At 40.7% G+C, this 23,596-nt stretch overlaps 1 protein-coding gene across 2 annotated transcripts in view; it reads right to left on the bottom strand.

Annotated features, from left to right (window-relative positions):
- CEP164 (centrosomal protein 164) overlaps positions 1-23,596 on the bottom strand; it is a 78,617-nt gene that overhangs the window by 21,111 nt on the left and 33,910 nt on the right. For both annotated transcript variants that reach the window (XM_043996292.1, XM_043996293.1), the window contains exons 8-13: positions 22,703-23,086; positions 21,884-21,958; positions 20,170-20,259; positions 7,386-7,471; positions 6,274-6,411; positions 4,978-5,115 (exon numbers count right to left, since the gene is read on the bottom strand). In XM_043996292.1, the coding sequence (XP_043852227.1) occupies positions 4,978-5,115; positions 6,274-6,411; positions 7,386-7,471; positions 20,170-20,259; positions 21,884-21,958; positions 22,703-23,086 (911 nt within the window). The remainder of the gene's footprint in view (positions 1-4,977; positions 5,116-6,273; positions 6,412-7,385; positions 7,472-20,169; positions 20,260-21,883; positions 21,959-22,702; positions 23,087-23,596) is intronic.

Genomic DNA, 23,596 nt, shown 5'->3' with positions numbered 1-23,596 from the left:
CATTAGGAGGGACCTCCAAAGGCCATCCGGTCCAACCAAGGATGTCGTCGACAACATCCCCTGCCACGTGGTCATGCAGCCTTTGTCCGAAGACCTCAAGTGAGGGAGAACCCACTAGCTCCAAGACAATTCATTTCACTTTTGCATAACTCTATTAGCAAAGTTTTTTCCTGATATCAAGCCCAAATCTACCTCTGCTACTAGTACTCATTATTCCTAGCTCTGCTTTTTGGGTGCCAACCATAGCTTCTCAAATACTTGAAGAGATCTATCACATCTTTGCCTCCATCCCTCCCAATTCCAGCCAAGTCTTCTCTTCCCCATGCTGTATATGCTCAGTTCTTCTACATGGATTCTCATATGGTATGATCTCAGCACCTTTCAGCACCCTGGTTACCCTCCTTTGGAAACTCTCTAGCTGTCCATGTCCTTCCAAAAATATACTGTCCAGAACTGAATCCAGTACTCTAGATGTGATCTGATCAGGCCAGCATACAACAGGTCTGTGCATCCCAGATGAGAAGAGCACTCTGGCACATGATCCAGAACCAACAAACGCCCTTTTCAAAGGGCTGATTACAAAGGAAATCTTCCTCCATGCAGCTCCATCCTGGAACAGCACAATGGCCACAGCACACTCCAGGACGGTACAACGGGCACCCTCTCAGCCCCCACAGGCACTGAATCACACACCATGACCCAGAAAAGACTATGAGAAGGGTGTGACGGTCTGTCAAACCTGGGGTGGGAATGTTAGCTTGTTTCCAAGTTCAGTGCTCAGCCTAGCTATTTTAGTTCATTACAAAGGTCTTTCTTAAAGATGCTGAGACAGCACAAAAGAGTCCAAAAATAGTTAGTATTTATATAACATTTATTATGTGTCTGCACTAGGCTAAGGGCTTTACAAATGGTATCTCCTTTGATGGTCAAAACAATGGTCCCTGTTTTACATCTAAGAAGCTGAGTCTGACAGGTAGATGTTAACTGACTTGCCCAGGGTCACACAAGGAGGAAGTGTCTGAGGCTAGATTTGAACTCTGGCCTTCCTGACTCCAGGTCTAACTCTCTCCCAGCTGTACCAGTTAGCTGCCCTATCTATGAACTGTGTTCAGTTCTGGGCACCACAATTTAGATGGAATTTCTCTTTCTATCTCTTGTTGCTGGGCTTTGCTGGTCATATATAGAAATGCTGATGACTTATGGTGGTTTATTTTATATCCTGCAACTTTGCTAAAGTTGTTAATTATATCAAGTAGTTTTTCATTTGATTCTCTAAGCATACCATCCTGTCATCTGAAGAGTGATGGTTTTGTTTCCTCATTGTCCTTTCTAATTCCTTCCATTTCCTTTTCTTCTCAAAGTGCTAAAGCACTTTGCTTTACATCTCGTATAGTACTGAATAATAGTGCTGATAATGGGCATCCTTGTTTCAGCCCTGATCTTACTAGGAAGGCTTCTAGCTTAAACCCATTACAGATAATGCTTGCTGATGGTTTTAGATACTGCTTATCATTTTAATGAAAGCTCCATTTATTCCTATGTTCTCTAGTGTTTTTCATAGGAATGGGCAGGCACCACAATTTAGGAAGAATATTGACAAACTAGGGACATACATGACCAGGCAAGGAAAGGGCGTAGAGAACATGCCAAATTAAAATCTTCCAAGGGCAGATAGGTGGTGCAGTAGATAAAGTGCCGACCCTGGATTCTGGAGGACCTGAGTTCAAATCTGGCTTCAGACACTTGACACTTACTAGATGTCTGACCTGGGTAAGTCACTTAACCCTCATTGCCCCGCCCAAAAATAAATAAATAAATAAATGTGTGTGTGTGTGTGTGTGTGTGTGTGTGTGTGTGTGTAAAATGAATAAAATCCAAACCAAAAAAAAAAAAGAAAAGAAAAGAAAGCACATGGTTAAGTAAGCACATCCCAGTAATCAACAAACCTTTAAAAAAAAGATCTTCCAAGGGATCTGAGGATATTTAACCTGAAGTAAAGGCTCAGGGGGGACTTGAAAGCTTCTGTCAAGTATTTAAAGTGCAATCATGTGACCAAGGCATAAGATTTGTACTGCTTAGAGTTTAGAGCAATGGGTAGAAGGAAAAGATCTTAAGATTTTAGTTGATGTAGGGTAACACTTCTTAAGTAGTAGAGCAGTCCAAAAGTAGAATAGACTGCCTTAAAAATGCCACATGGCCCTTCAACGGATGTCTTTACCCAGAGGCCACAGAAGGATTACTGCTCAGGGCCGGATTAGACTAAAAGAGCTCTCCTATGTATTCCACCTGAGATTCTGTATTCCAAAATACATCACACAGGGTGCTGAGAAAATGATTCTCTGTGGTCATGTTTTACATCATCAGGTGTGTATAACCCATATCTGATGGCTTGCCGCCTCAGGGTGCGGGGAGTGGGGGAGAGAAGGAGAGATTAAAATTGGAACCCAAAATTATAAATAAAAATGTTTAATAATTTGAAAATGATTCTCTAATTTCAAAGCAGATCCTCCCTTCTCCACCTCCTGTCACACAGAACATGGCCTCCTTCCTTCCTTCCTTCCTCCCTCCCTCCCTCCCCCTTTCTAGCTTCCTCCCTCCCTCCTTCCCTTCTTTCCTTCCTTGGCATTCTGGCTTGTCTCCTAGCTCCATAACCCTTCTCCTGATTCAGCTCAGGAAGATCTACTGTGAATCTGGAAGATGCTACACCATCCTAATGGGACAGTCGGTCATTGCCCTCAACATCTCCAGAAAAGTTGTTTTTCCCTAATGAAACTTTGAAGATGACTAGCAAGAAAGTCATGGGGTTTGAAAAAGACTCAAGGAGAAGACCAGATGGCAGGTCCTAGGGAAAGTATAAAAATTCCTGCCATCCCAACATCCCAAATGGGATACCACAAAGAGATGACTAACATGGAAATACGTATTCTATGATTGCTTACTATCTCATCGAGAGGGGAGGTGAGGGAGGGAGGGAGGGAGAAAATTTGGAATTCAAAAAAATTTTTAAATGAAAGTTAAAGCTCTTGAGAGAGCTGATTGTTAAATTTTTAGCATGAGTGTTTACACTTCTGATATCAGCAAACACTACTTGATTTATTATTCCATTGAGTGTATAAGAAAAATAAGTAGAAGATTTTAATAATGTAGATTAAACTTAAAATGTGTTGTGGGTAAAAAAATGAATATTAAAAGCTGTCTTTACATGTAATTGGGGAGGAAAATATTATTTAAAAAAATAAATATACTTTGCAGCCTGATCTAGTAAAAGGAACCCTGACTCCTACAATAATCATGATATCATAAGAGAAAAAATACCCTAGCAATTATACCTATCCAATGTAATGGACTGCTTTGAGAGTACTGAGCTCCCCACATCTGGATAACCACCAGGTGTTGGGGAAGCTATGGAGGAGCCTCCCTGGTCACTAACTTGCCATGTGACCTTGGGCCACTCACTCGCCAAACTCTCTGAGCCATTTCCTCATCTGCACAATGGGTATATCACAACTCGCACTGTCTACTTTATGGAAGTGTTATAAGCAAAAGTACTTGGTAGATATATTCTAATTATGTTTATTATACAGGCTTCAAACATGGGACTGGCAACTGGCTCTATTCTGAGGACCGGCCTAACTAAGCCCAAAGAGGTGCATCACCCAAGGGCTGGCCACAGTAACCCATGAAACTATCCACTAGGGCAGAGAGGGCTTGTGATCAATCAGTATCAGAAGAGGGAGTACCTATATAGATAATATCACATATGAGTGAAAAGGCAAAGTTGTATTATGTCAAGATGTCAAGGGAATTCCCTCCACTAACAAAGATTATTATGCTGCAGATAAATCTTCAGGAAAAGCTTATGGTTCATAAAGGTCATAAAATCACTAAGTGTGAGAAGCCAGAATTGTAATCCAGGTCTTCCTGATTTCAAAATCAGAAAATCCAATACCCACCATGCCACACTGCCTCTCAGAAGTTTTAGCTTAGAATAATGCCTGACCTCCCTACTTCACAGGAGCATTATGAGGATTAAATAAAGCATAGGATCTGAGAGCATTTGGCATAAAAGGCTTCAGCTATTAACAATCACTTGCGAAATGTTCAACTTCATTAAAATCAAAGAGATACAAATTAAACAACTGTGAGGTACCAAGTTACACTCATCATACAGGAAAAATCATTAAAAGCAGTGAGACTCAATGCTAGTTTCATTGTGGAAAAACAGGTACAATTCATTGCTGGTGGCTTGGAAAATCTATTGAATCTTTTTGGAGCACACTCTTGCAGTACAGAGTAAAAGTTACAAAAATAATTATAATCTTTGAACCAATAATTCTACTGTTGGGAATACACCCTGAAAATGTTATAAAAAACAAACAAACAAAAGAAGAGCTATCAAAGATGTTCACAGCAACATTATGTGTAATTGCAATGAGCTAGAGCTAACTTAAATATCCAGTAATGGGAGAATAGTTAAATAAACTGCAGTGCATTAATGTAAGAGTCTGTGATACGATTAAGACTAACAAATATAAGGAATACAAAGAAGGTTTTATGAAATTATTTAAAGTGAAAAAGCAGAACCAGAAGAATAAGAATCCCAGTAATGACTTGGGAGTGGCTGAAAAGTTATGATTAAGTTAGACATTGAAATTAATTCATTTAAATGTAAATGCTGAGCCAGTTTAGTTGGATGTACTGATGTTCAAGATTAAGTTTTTAATTAATCATTTAATAAAAATTATTTTTTTAGCTGCTTGGCCAGAAATAACTCCTCCCCTCCCTCCAGCATTGATACCCCATGTTGCACCTAAGCAGTATTTGGGGCACAATGACTTGCTTCAGTTAAACCACCCAAACCTTCCCCATGGAAGAGCTTTCATCCCAAAGTCCCAAACATATGACCATCCCTTATGTGGCAAACAGGCAGACTACATGCAAAAGACATGAACAAAGAGATTAAAACTGGCTCTTTACGCTTCTCTGGAGTCTGGCAAGGTTGGGCTGGTCATCGCCTCCTCATGTTCTTCTGCCTTTTTCTGCTCATTTTCAACCTTTGTGGAGTGAGGCTCTTCTTCCATCTTATGGTCATGAGGGGGGCTGAGGATCTGCTCACTTTTATAACAATAAGAAGGTAAGAGAAGCATGGTAAGGACAGGGAGCTTGGGACTCAGTGCAGGGACAAAGAAAAAAGAGATTTGGAGCAGATGGCACACCAGTTTCCCAAGCACAGGTGCCAGGCTTTCTGCAAGTCTTTAGCTCTCTCCTTGCCTATTCCCCAGCTATGTGAGACACAACCAAAGAGTGCAGGTCCATGCCCCATCTGGGACACAGAATTTGACAGCACCTAGTGGGAGCCTAAACAAATAGCAGGCATATTTTAATTAAAAATGTTAGTGATTCAATGCTAGTTCTTTTACATAGCCATGAGTGTTTAATAAGACCAATGGTCTCAAAGCCAAGGCTGAAAGCTCTGAGAAAAGCAACTTCCCATTGCCAGAGAACCAAAGGAACAAGAAGAGAATACTTGTTTCTGAACGAGGTCTTCTGCTCTGACACAGGAATTCTTCTCTGACTGGCACCTCTAATTCCCACACTGAATCCTGCCAAAATAACAGCTACTGTGGTGATGCTGTGGAGATGGCGGAAGGGAATAATAGCTCAAAGGTACATAGCTCTATATGGTTACAAAGCCTTCTCCTCAGCTCAGCTCTAAGATGGCTAGTACCAGCAGTACTGTCTCCATTTTACAGATGAGGCAACTCGGAGGTTAAGTGCCATGGCCATCATCACAGGCTGCTAAGTGTCAGAGCTAAGACTCAGACACGAGTCTCCCGGTTCAAGTGTGGCCCTCTTTCCCCTACATGATGCTGCCTCCCCAGCAGCAGGTATAAAGAAGAATCACCAAAAGAGCTGCCAATGCTTGTAACCACCTCTCTGCTGTGGGAAGGAGAGAAAATGAGACCAAACACTACTTTCTAATTCAATCGTTTCTAAGTTTCTACTAATGATTAATGCACCAATTGAGGATCCAGAGTGGAGTGCAGAAACAGGGCCAACTCCTTACTTTCCTTAAAGGAAGAAAAGTTCTCCGCCAGTCACATATACATGGCTCCCCATCAAGGTAACCCGTGGCTCACCATGCCACAGACCTGAACTCACCTCTTCCCTTTCCAGGCTCCGGATTAGCACATCCTCTGGGATGCCATCTCTGTACCAGACCCCCAACCCCAAATCCCCACCAACACAGCAGAACCTCACACCAACCCTTACCTCTTCGTGGAGGAGGCCTGTGAAGTTGGGCTGGCCATCACATTCTGCTCAGGATCCTCTGTTTCCCTAGGCTCCCCCTCTGGGGAATGTTGTCCTTCTCCTACCTCTTGGATGTGAAAAAGGCTCAGGATTTTCTCCCTTCAGAGAAGTAAGAAGGTAACTGTTAGTCATGAAGAGGACAGCAGGACCCATCTCTCAACTGAGGTTAAAAAGAGAGGGTGAGAGGGACAAGAGTGGCAGAGCATGGCTTACCTCAGGCTGGACCACACTGCCTCTACCAGTCCCCCACAGAGACCCCCACAGAGAAAAGCAGCTCGAGGTAGGCAGGGCAAATAGGGCAAGGGAAGGGAGAAGGAAGAATTCTTCTAGATGAGCCATAGCACGCCCCTCCCCCAACTCTCTAACTCGTGAGCGGGCTTCCTACAGCCCTTCTTGCACAAGCCACTGGAGATACTGATGGGGTGGGTCTGTACCCAGGACTCTAAATCACAAAAAGGAGGGGAAAGCACAATAAGAGGGAAAGGGAAATGGGGAGAAAATGATAAGCCTTACACAAGGGATCATCACTTTCAAAACTGAAAGAAATTCTAATTTCAGGAGGCAGAGAATCAATCTGTTGCTGCTGTCTAAAAGGCGCAGGCCTTTCCCCAGGACCTGGTCCCATAGCTCGGATCTGGGATACCACCGCCTCTGTGGGCCCTGGTCATTCCTGACTTCAAAGGGATTGGTTTCAGAGGTCAGTGCTGACCCTCTTCCCCCATAGCACAACACACTCCAGGCTTCCCTTCTACACATCAGACTATCCCAGTCTTGGCACTATGCCACACATGGAAATGCTTAATCAGTCAAATACAACAATGAGGCCAGACCCCAGGTCCCACAAAGGGTACAATATGGACAAGGTCATTTTCAAAGGCATGTAACAGCTCTTAAAAATGCCCTTCTTAGCATGAAACATTAGGGCAACAAATGATCTTGGGAGGCTACTGCGTCTATCCTCCCTCCCTTTAGACGGGAGCACTCAGTAGTCATCTCAGAGATGAGAATCCTTCCCAGGTCATTATTAAGGCTCTCTGTACCATGCCACTGAAGTGAGATTTCATGTGCCGTACCTCTCTTCATCACTGGACTGTTCGCTCTCTGCCTCTTCCAGGTTGGACCGACTCTGGTCTTTTTCCTCCTCTCCTGGGCCCTTGGTCTGGGGGCAACAAGCAAGAATATTATGCTCTAGCTAGTAAAATAGGAGGAGCACTTTGGACAAAGAGCACCCTCTGCACTCCCACTGATTTCCAGGCTTTTTGTGGAAAGCACTGACAATCCCAGTGCTTGTATGAAGCACTAAAGCACTGGAGCTGAGAAGGAAATGGGATCTAAGTCCACAGAATCCTATTTCTCAGTTGCTTCTTAGCCCTTCTCACTCTCAATTTCTGAGCTGTTCCCTGGGCCTGCTGTAGTAGTCTGGTGAGAAGGGCTCACCCAACCATATTCACTGAATGGTCACTGTGTACAAAGCCCTGGACTAGGTACCGTAAAAGAATACAAAAAGAGTCATTCTTGCTGCCTTTGCAAATCCTTCAGTATAAGCAAAGAGAAAGGGGGAAAGGGGAGCATGCAAACACATCCATTCCCCATACAAACTATATACCTGAATACTAGAACTAGCATGAAGTAAACAGGACTTGGTAGGATTGCCTAGGAAAGGTTCCCTGAAGGAATAACTCAGATAGTGTCACAACAAGTTATACTCTATGAGAGGATGGGAGATTCTACCCCCCAAGCCCAAAAAACTACCAAAGTCTTGGTATTACCAACCACCTAGGGACCATCATTAGACAAGTACCTTCCTCACAGCCAAGACTATGAATAAATCTCTCACAGACTCTTCGCAGACCAAAGAAAGGACACAAAGGAGACAGAAAGGGATATGGGAATGTCATATGATAAGAAGGAGCCACCTGGACAAGACTTTAGATTCATGATTCACAGGCTTTTGCTTTAATCCAGACATTAAAAAAAAAAAAAAACAGTTCTAAAAGGAAGTAAATCATAGACCTAAAAATCAGTGAATGAACTTCTCTTCTTTCACTTCCTTTGGCTAAGGAATGAGTGTCTACTTCATATCGCCTACGGTCATGGAATGGGGGACACAAACAGTGCAGGTGGGAAGGTATAGAGCTAATAAATATTTCCAAAGATGATGAAGAATAAGGGGGCCTGGACATTTTCAAATGCTTTCTGCAGGAGTAGGTGAACAACTCCAACTTCCCCCAGCACTATCTCTCAACCTGAGTAAAGTATCTTTGTCAATTGGCATTCCAAAACTAGCCATCTATAATCCTGAGAGGAGTTTCTTCTGCTCTGGGACATCAAGAGTTAATTCGGGGGGCGGGGGTAGAAGAGAAGACAGATCATTCTGTTTTCCCCCAGCTGGGGTTCCCTGGGCCTAGGCTGGCACACTGCCCTGCCCTCCCTTTTCCCTACCCCTACCACCCACTGGCAGCTCAAGCTTCAACAGCTGTGGCCCAATTCTACCATCTGGATGGGCACTGAGGGGCAGGGCCAGAACTGTGACCCCACCCCTCCCGGAAAAAAAAATTTAAGTTAAAAATAGAAATGTCATCTGTGAATATCTAGTGGCACGTGTGGCAGAAGGATTCCCTGCTAGTGCTGTCACTTTTAATCACATCAGCCAAATCAAACCCTTCAAACAATGGCTCACTCCTTTCCCCACTCCTCTCACCATTTCCAATCACAAATTTTATTCTTACAAACTGAATTGTAAAACAAGCCCCTTCTTGAGACCTCATACTATATGCCTCTTCAAGAAAAGCAAAAACAAACAAACAAAAAAACACCTGGACAACCCTCTGATTTAACAAATTTTAAAATATTGAATGATTAAAAAGACAGAAAGATTGTGGGCCTAGATAAGTATTCTGATATAATAAAATTTCGTATCAGAATGGCCTGAGACCAGAGAGCACAAATTCCAAATGGACTTGACCACCTGTGGGAAGGATACCTACAGCGGATCTTTATCCTTTTCCTCATTTCATTTGCCACATCTGCCATAAACACAATCCACCCTCCTTCCTAAGAGAAAGATACAGAGAATGAAGGAATACCCCTAGGACATATCCTGAAACTGAGTTTCCAACCCTCAGTCCTCAAAACATAATACAGAATAGAAAGTCTACTCCAGAGAACCAGCCTAGCCAGAAGGGAACATCAATAACCCCAAATTTCTACCTAAGGGGTTACAGGGCATGTTCTATGTCCCTGACCTAAAGCTACAAGATTGTTCTAGACACTACTTCCCATATTTAACTCTACCCTGTCAGATGACTGCATTCTAGTCCCAGTTCTAAGAAAGTATGGATCAAATCCAGATTCCCTTGATTCCTCAGTTACTATTTTCATGGAAAAAGCCTCACAAGATAGAGAGAAAGGGGGCAAGATCTTAAGAGCTGAGAGAAGAAGGGGGGAAAAGGGGGAGAAGACAAAGAAAGGGAGAGAGAGTAGAAAAGGGAGAAAGGGGGAAGAGAAGGAGAGGGGCAGGGGAGAAAGGAAGGAGAGAATAAAGAAGAGGAGAGGGGGAGAAGGGAGAAGAGGAAGGGGAGAGAAAGAAGAGAGTTGGGAGATGACATGAGACTTGGGACATATGGAAGAATTAAGAAACCATACAAGTTTAAACTGGCCAAATAGATAGCATGACTGACACACCTAAGAAGTAAGGAGAGAGAAAATTCTATAGACCTGGGGTGGCACAAGGGGACAGAGAGAACTCCAGAAGCCTTTCCCATCCCACCCCTCATTCAAGCTTTTCCCACCCCACCCCCAAAAGGAACCTTCCATTGCCAGGTGGTCAACCTCTATAAAAGCTTTGGCCTTTCTTCCCTTCAAGGAGAAAGATGTCTCTAAGTTATCTCCTCCCCTTGACCATTTTACTCTAACTGGATTGTGTGGGAGAGTTGTCATTCTTTACAGAGGAATACCTAAGGACCCCCACCACCTGTTTTCTCCATGACAGGAGAGAAGGAGAGGACAAAGAGAGGAAAATGGGAAAAGAAGAGACAGGAAGGGATATGGGGAGGAGAGGAGAGGAAAAGGAGAGAGAAGGGAGAGAAAAGGGTGGAACAGGGAAGAAAGGGAGAACAGGAGAGGGAGGGAGAGAAGGGGAGGGAAAGAGAGAGACAGAGACAGAGAAAATATTTGAGTTCAACTACACAAAAGAACAGTTGAAAGAGATTCAAGTTTCAATCTCACTCCCTATTCTGAAGATAGGGTAGTTAAGTAGAAACTTGTACAGCCATTTAGGGACCTAACACTCTGCCATGACAAAACGAGTACAGAATGGAATCAAGAAGAGAGGAAAATTTTACCTATAGCATTCAACAGGTATCTTTGGTGCCTCCCTTTCTTACCTGTATTCTTGGCCTATGGCAAACCAGTAATCATAGGTATCATTTTACTTTTTTTTTTAAACAAAGACCAGAATGTTCATGGTACCCTCAAAAAAAAGTTTACATTGACTCCTAAAGATCATAGGGTTAGAGCTGGAAGGCTCCTCAGAAGACATTTAAATCCAACTTCTTCATTTTACAGATGAGGAAACTGAGGCCCAGAGAGCTAAAGTGACTTGTCCATGGTCACGTTACATAGTAAGGAGTAGATTAAGATTCAATGCCAGGTCCTCTGACTCCAAATCCCGCAGTTTTTGCAGTGCAAGAATTCTGAACAAATGAGCAAAATGATCAAGTGTTCTACATATCCAACCAAAGAGTTGCTCTGTGAGGTTCCTTTCTTAGTTTCAAAACATCGCATGTTTAGCTCTGACAACAGAGAACTCAAAACCATGAATCTCTTCATTTATCAAGGGGACAAAGACTCAAGGCTGAGTTTCTTGATGAAATCTAGAATTGTTTGGAGGAGTGTTAATTCCTGAAGCAGATGCACATCAGGTCAAGCAAGGATGTACATCTTTCTACCCTAAATTCACATTAGTCTCTCATGCTTGAATCTTCTGGAACAAAAACCTCAGTATCGCTTGGGAAGGATTTTTAAACTATTAGCTTTTTTTTTTTCTTCTATCAACAGATATTTATTGAGGTTACAACACAGCTTCATTCTTCAGAACATGGCATTGAGGGACCAAATACTGTTATCTATTAGCTCTTAACAGAGCGGGGAAAAAAATCTCTTAACAAAGACAAAATGATTCTTTGTCATAATTTTTGGAGCAGCATCATTAGCTATTGTTTACTGAGTGAAGACTGTGTCTTATCGGAAGTGAGGCGCTGATGTGAGATGTGATCCAGCCTATAACTACTTAGTAAGAGGAGGAGATTCAAGAGGATTCATAAAGTAGCCTGCTTTTTCTACTGGTTCTTCTTCCTAACACTGCCTTGGCTAAAGGAAACATACTTGTTTCAAAAAGTACTTGTCAACTTTTGAGTCATGTGGCCAAACAGGATGATGGACTGTACATTTTCTCCAGTCCCCATTAACTCTCAACCTCACCCCCAAGAGGAATCATGCACCAGAGGTAGAGCAATTATAGCTAAATCCACAGGACAAGCTAAAAGCCTTATGAATTAACATTAGAGAACCCTAATCTCTATTGGGCTCGCTCAGCACCCCCACCCCTACCAGTCTGCATGCTACTCTAGCAGGGGTGCACAAATCAACCCAAAGGTTTGTGCTGGGTGGGACTCACAAAAAGCCTCCCTTCCTGCTGTAGAGACTTTTCCAGCACACCCCACCCAAATACAAGGGACTCTCCTAGTCCCATGGGGGCGGGAGAGGAGAGAGGAGGAGAAACACATAGGTCAAGGAGGCTGTCCCCCATAGAAACCACTTAGGGTAGGGACCAAGGCAGATGACAATCAGGTCCCCTAATATGGGAGAGACTGACTTAGACGACTTTGCAAATCTCAAAGAAGAGAAGTCAAAAAGTCAGTGATGGAAATATAAAAAAAAAAAAAGCTGAAACACCAAAGATTTCAAGAGGAGAAAAAGTCAATTAAAAACCTAGAGTGAATTGGAAAAAATATAAAGATAAATTCCATTTAAAATAACTGCAGACAAAATAAAATGCTTGGGAATCTACCCGCCAAGATAAACCCACAATTGCAAAACACTTTTCACACAAATAAAGATGGTGCTAAACAATGGGAGAAATATTAATTGCTCATGGGTAAGCTGAGTCAATATAATAAAAAAATTTGACAATTCTATTGAAGTTAATTTACTTATTCATTGCCATGCTAACCAAAGTATCAAAGAATTATTTTATAGACCTAGAAAAAATAATAACAAAATTCATCTGGAGGAACAAAAAGCCAAGAATATCATGGGAACCAATGAAAAAATGTAAAGGAAAACAGCCAGCAATAACAGATTTCAAACTATATTACAAAGCAGTGATCCTGAAAACAAACTGGTACTTTCTTTTTTTTTTTTTTGGTTGGGCAATGAGGGTTAAGTGACTTGCCCAACATCACACAGCTAGAAAGTGTCAAGTGTCTGAGGCTGGATTTGAACTCAGGTACTCCTGAATCCAGGGCCAGCGCTCTATCCACTGTGCCACCTAGCTGCCCCAATCTGGTACTTTCTAAGAAATAGAGTGGTGGATCCGTAGAATAGATTAGGTATACAATACACAGAGCAAATGACCATAGTAATCTAGTGTTTGATAAAACCAGAGATCCAAGTTTCTAGGGTAAGAACTCACCATTTGACAAAAAATTACTGAGAAAACTGGAAAGCAATTTGGCAAAAACTAGGAATAGAACATCTCACACTGGGTACTAAGATGAGGTCAAAATGGATAAATGATTTACATATGACAAGTAATATCATAAGTAAATTAGGGGAACATGGAAAAATATAGTTGTTAGATCTATGGATACAGGAAGAATTTATCACCAAACAAGAGACAGAGAGGATCACAGGAAGTAAAATGGATAATTTTGGTTACATAAAATTGAAAAGGTTTTGTATGAACAAAACTAGAAGGAAAAAGGAAACTGGGGGAAATTTTTTTATAGCAAGTGTCTCTGATAAAGGCCTCATTTCTCAAATATATAGGAAACTGAGTCAAATTTATAAAAATAAGAGCCATTCCCCAGTTGATAAATGGTCAAAGGATATGAACAGGCAATTTTCAAAAGAAGAAATCAAAGCTTTCAATAGTCACATTTTAAAATGTTCTAAGTCACTACTGATTAGAAAACTGCAAATTAATTCTGAGAGATGACTTTATACCTATCATATGGGCTATGTAACGATTAGAATAACGCCACCTGCTGGAGAACTACTATAGGAAAGTTCCGCCATGAGGAGAAGGCATCTGAGGGCAAGCCATGCAGTCAAGTCAGGAAGTGATGTTTGCTCGTGGGTACTGTCGATCAAAACTATCAGCCAATTAGTTTGGAGCTGGGGCGGGGGGGGGGGGGGGGGGAACATTTCCAGTTTTCACAGGAGGCTTGTGGGATTGAAGAAGGTGTGGTTTGCGCTCTTTCGTGAGGACACTCATGGAGAGTGGAGCTAAAATGTGCTCTCCCTTTGATAGATAGATGAATATAGGCCTTTTCTCTCTCTTCACCAAATTCTTAATCTCCTTAATAAATGCTTAAAAGTCTAACTCTTGCTAAAGCTTATAATTTACTGGTGACCACTCATTAGATATTTTAGACAGTGTGGTAAAATATGAAAGTTTTTAACAGTCGGTTAGGATAACTGAAAGACGCCAGTTTTTCAAGGACCACCCTTTTGGGGAGGAGATGAACAGTCCGCCTGCTGCGCATGTCAGACTGCCTGCCGGGTACAGTCCGCCTGCTGCGCATGTCAGACTGCTTGCCGGGTTTTTTGACTTCCGGGGTGGAGAGAACGAGAGGAGCCTTTTTGCCTGCTTGGCGGGACTCCTGGCGGCGCGGCACAGACGGTCTCCCTCACTCCAAAGGTGGCCTTTTCGGTTTGGTGAGTTTTTATAAGGAATATAGACTAAGCCTAGATTTAAGACGATTTGTACTGTATTTCTATTTTCCTATCCTTCTAATCAACAACACCTTATATACAATAAAGGCTCTATCTAGAAAACCAGAAGCTTCTTCCATTTACTAGTCTGGGAGATAAATTAAGGGAAAAGTTAAGTAGGGGAGATTTATGATCTAATATCCAATTTTAAATCTCACAACAGACTAGCTAGAATTTTAGCCCCTTACAGCTAATATGACAGAAAAGGAAAATGACAAATGCTTGAGGGGATGTGGAAAAACTGGGACATTAAGGTATTGTTGGTGAAACTGTGAACTGGTCCAATCATCCTGAAGAAAAATTTGGAACTATGCTGAAAGGACTATACGATTGTGCAAACCCTCTAGCCAGAAATACCACTACTAGGTCTATATCCCAAAGAGATCAAAAAAAAGGGAAACGGACTTATTTGTACAACAATATTTATATATTTTGAGGTGGCAAAGAATTGGAAATCAAGGCCCATTACTGGGGAATGGCTGAACAAGTTTGATATATGATTGTGATGGAATACTAGTTTCAGAAAAAACTGGGAAGACTTATATGGACTCATGCATGGTGAAGTAAGCTGAACCAAGAGAACACTGGCTGCAGTAACAGCAACATCATAAGGATGATCTGCTCTGAAAGACTTAGCTACTCTGATCAAGACAATGATCCGTGGAAAATCCAAAGGACCCGTGATGAAAAATGCTATCCACCTCCAGGGAGAGAGCTGAAATATACGTTTAAAATTGTTCTTTATTTTTTCCCTTTTTTGTCTGTTTTCTTTTGCAACATGGCTAATGTGGATATATGTTTTACATGACTTCATATGTAAAAATTGCTTGCCTTCTCAAGGAGAGGGGAGGTGTGGGAAGGCAAGGAAGAATTTAGAGCTCAAAATTTTTTTAAATGCTGTTAAAATTTTTTATATGTAATTAGGAAATATTTAATGAAATAAAAAATATACTGGAAAAAACCCTAGAGCTCAGATAAACACTGAGGCTGCTAAAACTAGAAGAAAAAAATGAGTATTAAATCCTCAAAGAGATCATGAAGCTCTCTTAACAAATATTACAAAACATAGGAAACTGACCAGAATCCTGATGAAATATAGGTCAGCAGATTTCCTAGAGATCACAGGATGACAAAATATTCCAGAATGGTTCAAAAGAGAAATGAAAGAAGTCAGAAGAGAACAAATGTCAGAACTTCTAGTCTTCATAGACATAAGCAGTAGACTCGAATCCACAATGGAAGGTTTCTCCAAAAATGCTAAAAAGAGGATAACAGATTTTGAAGCACAAAGATACTGAAGTGAAGGGCAATCTGGAAGAAAAGAAGCAAAAGGCAACAATGCTAAAAGAATAAAAGACTTTGATTAAAGCAAGAGCCATTGACCTTGAAGACAGACTGCACAAAGACTACTTAAAGATCACAGATTCCCCGAAAAGAACATGACAAATCAAAAACCTATGCAACATAACACAGGAAATAATACAAGAAAGCTGCCCAGAACTTCTTAAACAGAGATAACAAAGGACCAAATGAAAGAATTCATACCTCACCTCTAAAGAAAACCTACACTTCAAACTCCAAGGGACACAGTGGTTAAATTTAACAATTTTAAGCACATACAACAAATTATGCAAGCGGTTATGATAAAGAACTTTAAAACTGAATAGAATAGACATAACGGAACAGATGAAATATTCGAGAAAGGAAATTCAAGTAAAAGAATTACTCGGTACTCACTAGAAACCACAAAATAGAATAATACGTATTCTGAAAAGCACAGACACCTAAGATGTAACCTAAAAAAGATATACTAAAAACCTGATATTCGTCATCAATAAAAAAAGATAGACATGTAATAAAAAAGGGAGGCACTCAAGGCATTTCAGAAAAGATCAAAACAAAAAAGACAAGCAGAATATTCAACTAACAAACACACCAAACAAAAGAAATACAAGAAGGGAAAATAAGTATAACAACCAAGGAAAGAATAAGTAATAAAATTAATTACTCCATCTCTAGAAATTTTTTTTTAAAGAGAAAGACTGGCATATGGGGGCTAAAAACAACAGAGGGATCATCAAGAAATTTTTTAAGTATACAAGGAAAGATGAAAGTGGAATTTGAAGAAATAAAAGATGTAAAGGCAAAGGAACAGAACTGAAACACCACAGACTAAATCCTACAGGTAAAGCACTTTATTTTGTGAGGGAAAAAATTATGGAATGGAAAGGCTTATAAATGGTAAGAGTGGAGGAAGAAGACAGAAGGAGGCTTGTGATCAAAATCCATGGGTGAACAATAAAAGAAGATAACTCCTATAGTATCTCAGCAAGAAGAGAGACAGCTGCAGAAGAGTGGGAGGAATGGCAGAAAAGAGGAACTGAGGGAATGAAAAAGGAGATCTCAACCTGATTGAGGTAGGAAGTCCCACTGAAGAGCCCTCACATGTTACACTCAGATATATGTCTGTGATAGGATATGGAGACCTTTCAGGGGCTTGATATGAATAGAGCTAAACTACTTCCTCTGAGAGACTACTGTATCTCCACAAACAACATCCAACTCAAGAAAAGAAATACTGGACTCCTGTAGCACTCAGGAAGATGGGAGGACGTGGACATGGGGATTAGATCGCATGAGAAACAGGAAGGAGAGGGACCCTGGAGAGGGTAGGGGCTAGAATTAATTTCCACCAGGAGGCACTGCTTCTATCCTTCTAACTTCCCTGGAAAGCAGTGTGGCAGAAATTGGGTATAGACCTATATCTTACACCATTTACCAAGATAAGTTAAAAATGGATACGTGACCTAGATACAAAGAGAGATTACAAGAAAACATGGAACATATTACTTATCAAGACTTATGGATAGGCAAACAATTTATGAACAAACAAGAAACAGAGAGCAGAATGAGGTATAAAATAGATAATTTCATTTACATTAAATTAAAAATATTTTGTACAAATAAAACAAATGCAGCCAAGATCAGAAAAAGAAAGCAGAAAATTGGGGGGAAAATTTTATAGACAGTTTCTCAGATAAAGGTCTCATATCTCAAATATATAAAGAATTTTATAAAATCTCTATGAATGAGTCATTCTCCAATTGATAAATGGTCAAAGGATATAAACAGGCAGTTTATATGAGGAAAACAAGAAAGGGAAAGGGGGAAGAATTAGATAGATAATCAAATTAAAAGAAAAATCAACATTTAAGTAAAACCACAAAACTAGGGAAAAGGCAGAGAAAAGAGAGAAATGTTATGGGGTAAAGAGAGTCTGTAGGACAGAGTTAAAGCAAGTAGTTTAAACAAAACTAGTAGTAGGGACAAAGTACTAACTCAAAAGAGGCATGGAAACAAATAAAACAAAAAAGCCTTAAAAAAACCAATACTAAAAAAAAAAAAACCCAATACTAATGAAACACAAAATAGAGGAAAACATAAGCCTAACTTTACATGTGAATGAATTGAATAATCCAATAAAATGAAGGAGAGAGATAAGAATGAGTAAGAAAACAAAATCCCATAATCTATTGCTTATGAGAACATAACCCCAAACCCAAAGATATAGACTTAAAATGAGTGGCTAGAAAAAAAATGTCCTATGAATACAACAGCCAAATCCAAAAAAGCAGGAGCTGCCACAATGATATCAGACAAAAAATAAATTCACAACATAAACAAAGATAAAGAAATTAAATTATACTTAAAGAAAATGAGTGGGATATAGATGGATTATCCCCAGTCCTGGATGGACTTAAAGAAAGCATTCAATAAACCAATATTAATATATATATATATATATATATATATATATATATATATATATTTTTTTTTTTTTTTTTTTTGGTGAGGCAATTGGAGTTAAGTGACTTACCTAGGGTCACACAGCTAGTAAGTGTTAAGTGTCTGAGGCCGGATTTAAACTCAGGTACTCCTGACTCCAGGGCCGGTGCTCTATCCACTGCGCCACCTAGCTGCCCCCAACCAATATTAATATTAAACTTCTATGTCCAAATGGCATTAACTTCATAAAGGAAAAATTAGTTGAACTACAAAAAGATAATATTGTTCAGGGGCAGCTAGGTGGTGCAGTGGATAGAGCCCTGGAGTCAGGAGGACTTGAGTTCAAATCCGGCCTCAGACACTTGACACTTACTAGCTATGTGATCCTGGGGAAGTCACTTAACCCCGATTGCCTCACCAAAATAAATAAAGGTGAAGGTGGCTTTCCCTCTCTCTCTCTTTGTTAACCCCTAATATACTTTAATAAATGCTTAAAAGCCTAAACTGTTGCTGAATTTATCAGTAAATCTTAGGTAAGGACACACATTAGATTTTAAACATCACAAAACAAAATATTTTTTAGAAATTCACTTGTAGTAACAAGATTCCTTGACTATCAAGGGAAATAATGGGAAAGGGAAAGTAAGAATGAAGGAAAATTATCTCAAACTATATTATAAAGCAGCAATCATCAAAATCATTTGGTATTTGTTTTAAAAAAATAGAAAAGTAGATCAACAGACAAGCTAGACAATGAAAAATTAGAAATAATTGAACTCAACAAACCAGTGTTCAATAAGCCCAAAAAACAAATTACCTAGCAAATAACTGTTACCTAGAAAGAACTGTTGAAAATTAGAAATTAGTCTAGGAGAAACTGGGCTTAACACCATATTCCACAATAAATTCAGAATAAATATATGATCTGAATATTTAAGACCATACCATAAAATCTAAAAGGAAACTAGATCATATACCTTTCACAGTTATGAAGAGAGAGTAAATTCTTAAACAAGGGACAGAGACAATTACAAAAGATAAAATAGATAATTTTGACTACATGAAATTGAAAAGCTTTTATAGGAAACAGGATAAAAAAGGGAAGCAGTTTATTGAGGAAAATCTTTTTATCAAATATCTCTGATAAACTCTTATCAGTGGGCAGCTAGCCAGGTGGTGCAGTGGAGAAAGCACCAGCCCTGGATTCAGGAGGACCTGAATTCAAATCTGGCCTCAGACACTTGACACTTATTAGCTATGTGACCCTGGGCAAGCCACTTAACCCTCACTGCCCCACGGGGGGAAAAAAAGTCTGTCAGCAACAATATGATTAAAGAATTAAAGAATCCTACAAATCAACTGATTTGTAGAGAGCACTACTGAAGTGCTGATCAAAACAACCCAGGGGTTTCACCTCACACCCAACAAATTGGCAAAGATGACAAAAAATGGGAATAGTCAAAGTCGGAGGGATTACCAAAAAACAAGCACAATCATGCATTGTTAGTGAAGCTGTGATCTGCTGCAACCACTCTGGAAATCAATTTGGAATTATGCAAATAAAGTGACTAAAATAACCCCAGAGATTTTACAGCTAGGCTTATATCCCAAGAAGGTCAATGACAATAAAAAAGGTTTGTCCATAAGCACCAAAATATTTATAGCAGCACTTTTTCTGGTAGCAAAGAGCTAAAAATAAATAGATGTCCATCAAGTGAAGAATGTCTAAACAAATTGTGGTACATGAATGTAATGGACTATTTCTGTTCTGTAAGAAACAACAAATATAATGAATATGGACAAATATGGGAAGATGCATATGGAACAATGCGAAAAACAAGCAGAGCCAGGAAAATAAGAACTGCAATCACTTCAACAATGTAAATGGAAAGAACAACAAGCTTGGGCCCCCAAGAAAATATATGAGAAAATACTCCTTTCCTCCTTATCCCCACTCCTTTCCAAAAGCAGGGGCCCAAAGGTGTGGAACATATATGCAACTTCGGACTTTTTCTGTCATGATGGGCAAAATGGGTCCCACCTGTCCCTGGTCCAACATTCAATTCAACTTACTTCCCAAATGGGTCCATCCAGGACTGGGGACAATCCATCTATATCCAGCAATTGTTCAGAGATCCGACTTCGACTTCGAAAACCAAAGTCCTAAGGGCAGAGGAGATAAGGATATGAATTCCTAACCCAAAGAGCCTGAAGGGAATCCTAAATCTACTACATACCCTAATCCTTGCTGTTCTCCACCCTAATCAAAAGGAGCCAGAGCCTCAACCAGTTAGGGGCAAAGTGTATTACACTCCAGTGCTGCAACCCTTCTTTCCTGAGGCATGAGCAGGCTTTCTAGGACTGACGAAGGAATTGTTGTATAACCATTTCAGTAGTGTCTGACACTTTGTGACTGAATTTTTGGATTTCTTGGAAAAGATACTGGAGTCATTTGCCATTTCCTTCTCCAGCTCATTTCACAGATGAGAAAACAGAAGCAAACAGGGTTAAGTGACTTGCCCAGGATCACACAGCTAGGAAGTGTCTGAGGCCACATTTGAACTCAGATCTTTACTGTGCCACCCAACTAAGAATCCCTAATCTTAATAAACGGATTTGGCCACTATCAGAGTTGGTGAAAAGCAACTGCCTACATTTAGCTATCAGGTATACACACCAATCTGCTCCAGGAGGTACACCCTTCACTACTCTCCACAGTGTGAGTGCTCCTCTTTGCTACCTAACAACATGCTAATTAGAACAGCTCATCCATTAGCACTGAGAAATCACATGATTCTCAGCCAAGACCCTGGTCCTAATGCCCAATGATATTTTGGCCCTATGCAGCCCACTTTCTGGAGCCTTCTTATCTGCTGATATTTCTGTTCTGGGTTTCCTATCCTAGTTTTCCCCAGCTACCATCTGTCTCTGTAAACCTGTAGGGCAGTTAGCCAGAGGGGCCCACAACCTCTTCATTCCTCTGCTTTTCTCCCTAACCTCACAGCTCTTTTTTTGTCCTTCCCGATTAATCCCTTCTTTTTTTCCCCCTACTTACAGATGCTGCACTACTTCTTGAACTGCTGCCCTGCCAAGAAATAAAGCTTCACTTGCTTCTCCCCTTAAGTGAGGAAACCACCAGTCAAAAAACCAAGAGGCAGCAAGGTAGAAAGAGCGCCCCCTTTCCTCCTCTCCCCCTTCTTTGCCAAGGGAGGGAATGATGGATGTATACACTGAATATAAGACTATACCAAGCTGATGCTGTTGTTAGTTTTGCTGAATTGTTTTCCCCCCCTTCTTTTTTTTTTTTTTTTTTAGTGAGGCAATTGGGGTTAAGTGACTTGCCCAGGGTCACATAGCTAGTGAGTGTTAAGTATTTGAGGCCGGATTTGAACTCAGGTCCTCCTGACTCCAAGGCTGGTGCTCTATCCACTGCACCATCTAGCTGCCCCTCCTCCCTTCTTTTTAATGGTTTAGTGGTAAAGCTAACTGGGTGGGGATTTATTCAGAAATTAAGGAAATGTTAAAACAAAATATATCAATAAAATATCTTTAAAAATATATAGAGTAGTGACATTCTGACTCAAAACTTGACCCATACAGAAAACACTAAAGGTCTGCAGTAGGCAGAATAGGACCAAACTCAGTAAAGTTCTAGGATCGACTCCCACCCCACCTCGATGATTATAAAAAGGAGAGTGACCCCCATCTCTGAGCTTCCAGGTTGATGTGATACACCAGAAGTAACTAAAATGAAGTCCATGTGACTCCAGATATAAATCTGACTTACCAGGCCAAGAAATGACTTGGGATCTGAATGGTCTGAGAACTGCAACTCTTTCACATGATCACTGATCTCAGACTTCTGGGAGAAGATCCACAAAGAAAAATCATATAAGTGAATATACTACAAAAGAGTTACAATGATGCCAACACAATCAAGAGAAAGGTTCTGTAATTATCCATAAAATTCAATTCAGTTCACACTGCAAGCGCATATATTTTGGTCTGCGTAGATTATTCCTGCCCAAAAGGAAAAGAAATCTATCCTGAACAATCTGGAGAGTTATGTGCCTTCTCTCCATAGTAACTGCCATATTCTCCACACTCTAGCTGGGCAGATCGGGTATGAATCTGTCCACCCCCAGTTCAATTCAAATCACCAAGGACATAATTGGGAGAAAGATGTCTCTGAGATTATGGAAAAGTAACACAACCAGGTGTGGTGGGCAAGGATGGAGACCTGGGGGTAGGGATCAAACCACAATTATAAAAGACAAAGGGGAGGAAGGGAAATAGAGAGTAGGAGACAAGCACAGAATTAAGATCCCTGGAGGTGCTAGATGAAAAACCAACTTCTGCTCTGAATTTTCAGTGCCAGCAGGCTGAAAAGCCTGGTCCAGGATTTGACTGCCCTACTGGGCCCTGGGAATATTTGTCACAATTAAGGGTGTTGGCTCTGCCGCTGTTTCTGACAGTCTGCAAAGAAGGTCTGCAAATGGAGCTTCCTGCCTTGGTAATAAAGATGTGGGGCTGAGATTTTGTAGAGTGCTTACAAAAGCAGCAAGAAAGTACAAGCAGGAACTGCCTACTCAAGAAGGTGACTTACTTCATTGATATCCAATCTGCTCCCTGTTTTTGGCTCTGTCAACTCCTTCTCTAGTTCACTCATTGCCTCTTTTTTCTCACGGCCCACCTCTCCAACCACCACTGGGTCTTCCAACTGCTTGTTGGCTGCTCTGGTATTTTCACAAGTTCCTGAGTCTACCACTCGAGTCATCTGTGGCCGGGAGGCCCCTGGGTCACCCTTCTCACTGTCTTCCTTGTCTGGGAGCCAAGCACTTGCCAGCTTCCCTCGTCGGCCTTCACCATCTGCACTGCCCAGGCTGCTATCTACATCTCGGCTGAAGAGCTTGTCGGAAGTCCGAGGGCAGGGGATATCTGAGCCCAGAGATGTTTCCTTCTTATCCTCTGGTTGGCTTCTTGGAGACTCCTAAGTAGTAGGTAGATAAATGTTTTTTTTTTTTTAAAACAGCTTAGAAAAATGCAAAGAGATGTTAAGATACTTAACAAAAGTCTAATGAATTCTCTCAATGGTGAGATAGATTCTTTCATTCATTTAGCAAGTATATACTGAGCACTTACTAAGTACCAAACACCATGAGAGACACCTAGAACAAGACATAGTCCTTTCCCCCCAGGAAGTTATAGTCTAATAAGGGAGATGGTACAAGTAGGAAATGGATATCTATCTATCTACCTGTACATACATATATGCACATATATATGTATATATCTTGATTTGTCATTTATAACTGTTATATAAAAAGTAGAAACAAAGCTAGGGAGGGTGAGAGAGATGACTTCCAGCTTAGGAGATCAGGAAAGGCTTCATAACAGAGAAAACCTTTAAGATATGGGTAGAGTAGAATTTCAAAAGAAAGATATGGGGGCAACTAGGTGGCGCAGTGGATAAAGCACCAGCCCTGGAGTCAGGAGGACC

The sequence above is a fragment of the Dromiciops gliroides genome, chromosome 3 (assembly GCF_019393635.1).
Source record: "Dromiciops gliroides isolate mDroGli1 chromosome 3, mDroGli1.pri, whole genome shotgun sequence".
Taxonomy (NCBI): Eukaryota; Metazoa; Chordata; class Mammalia; order Microbiotheria; family Microbiotheriidae; genus Dromiciops; species Dromiciops gliroides.
Note: the sequence above shows the minus strand (reverse complement) of the source record. Positions and strands in the feature narration are given on the sequence as shown.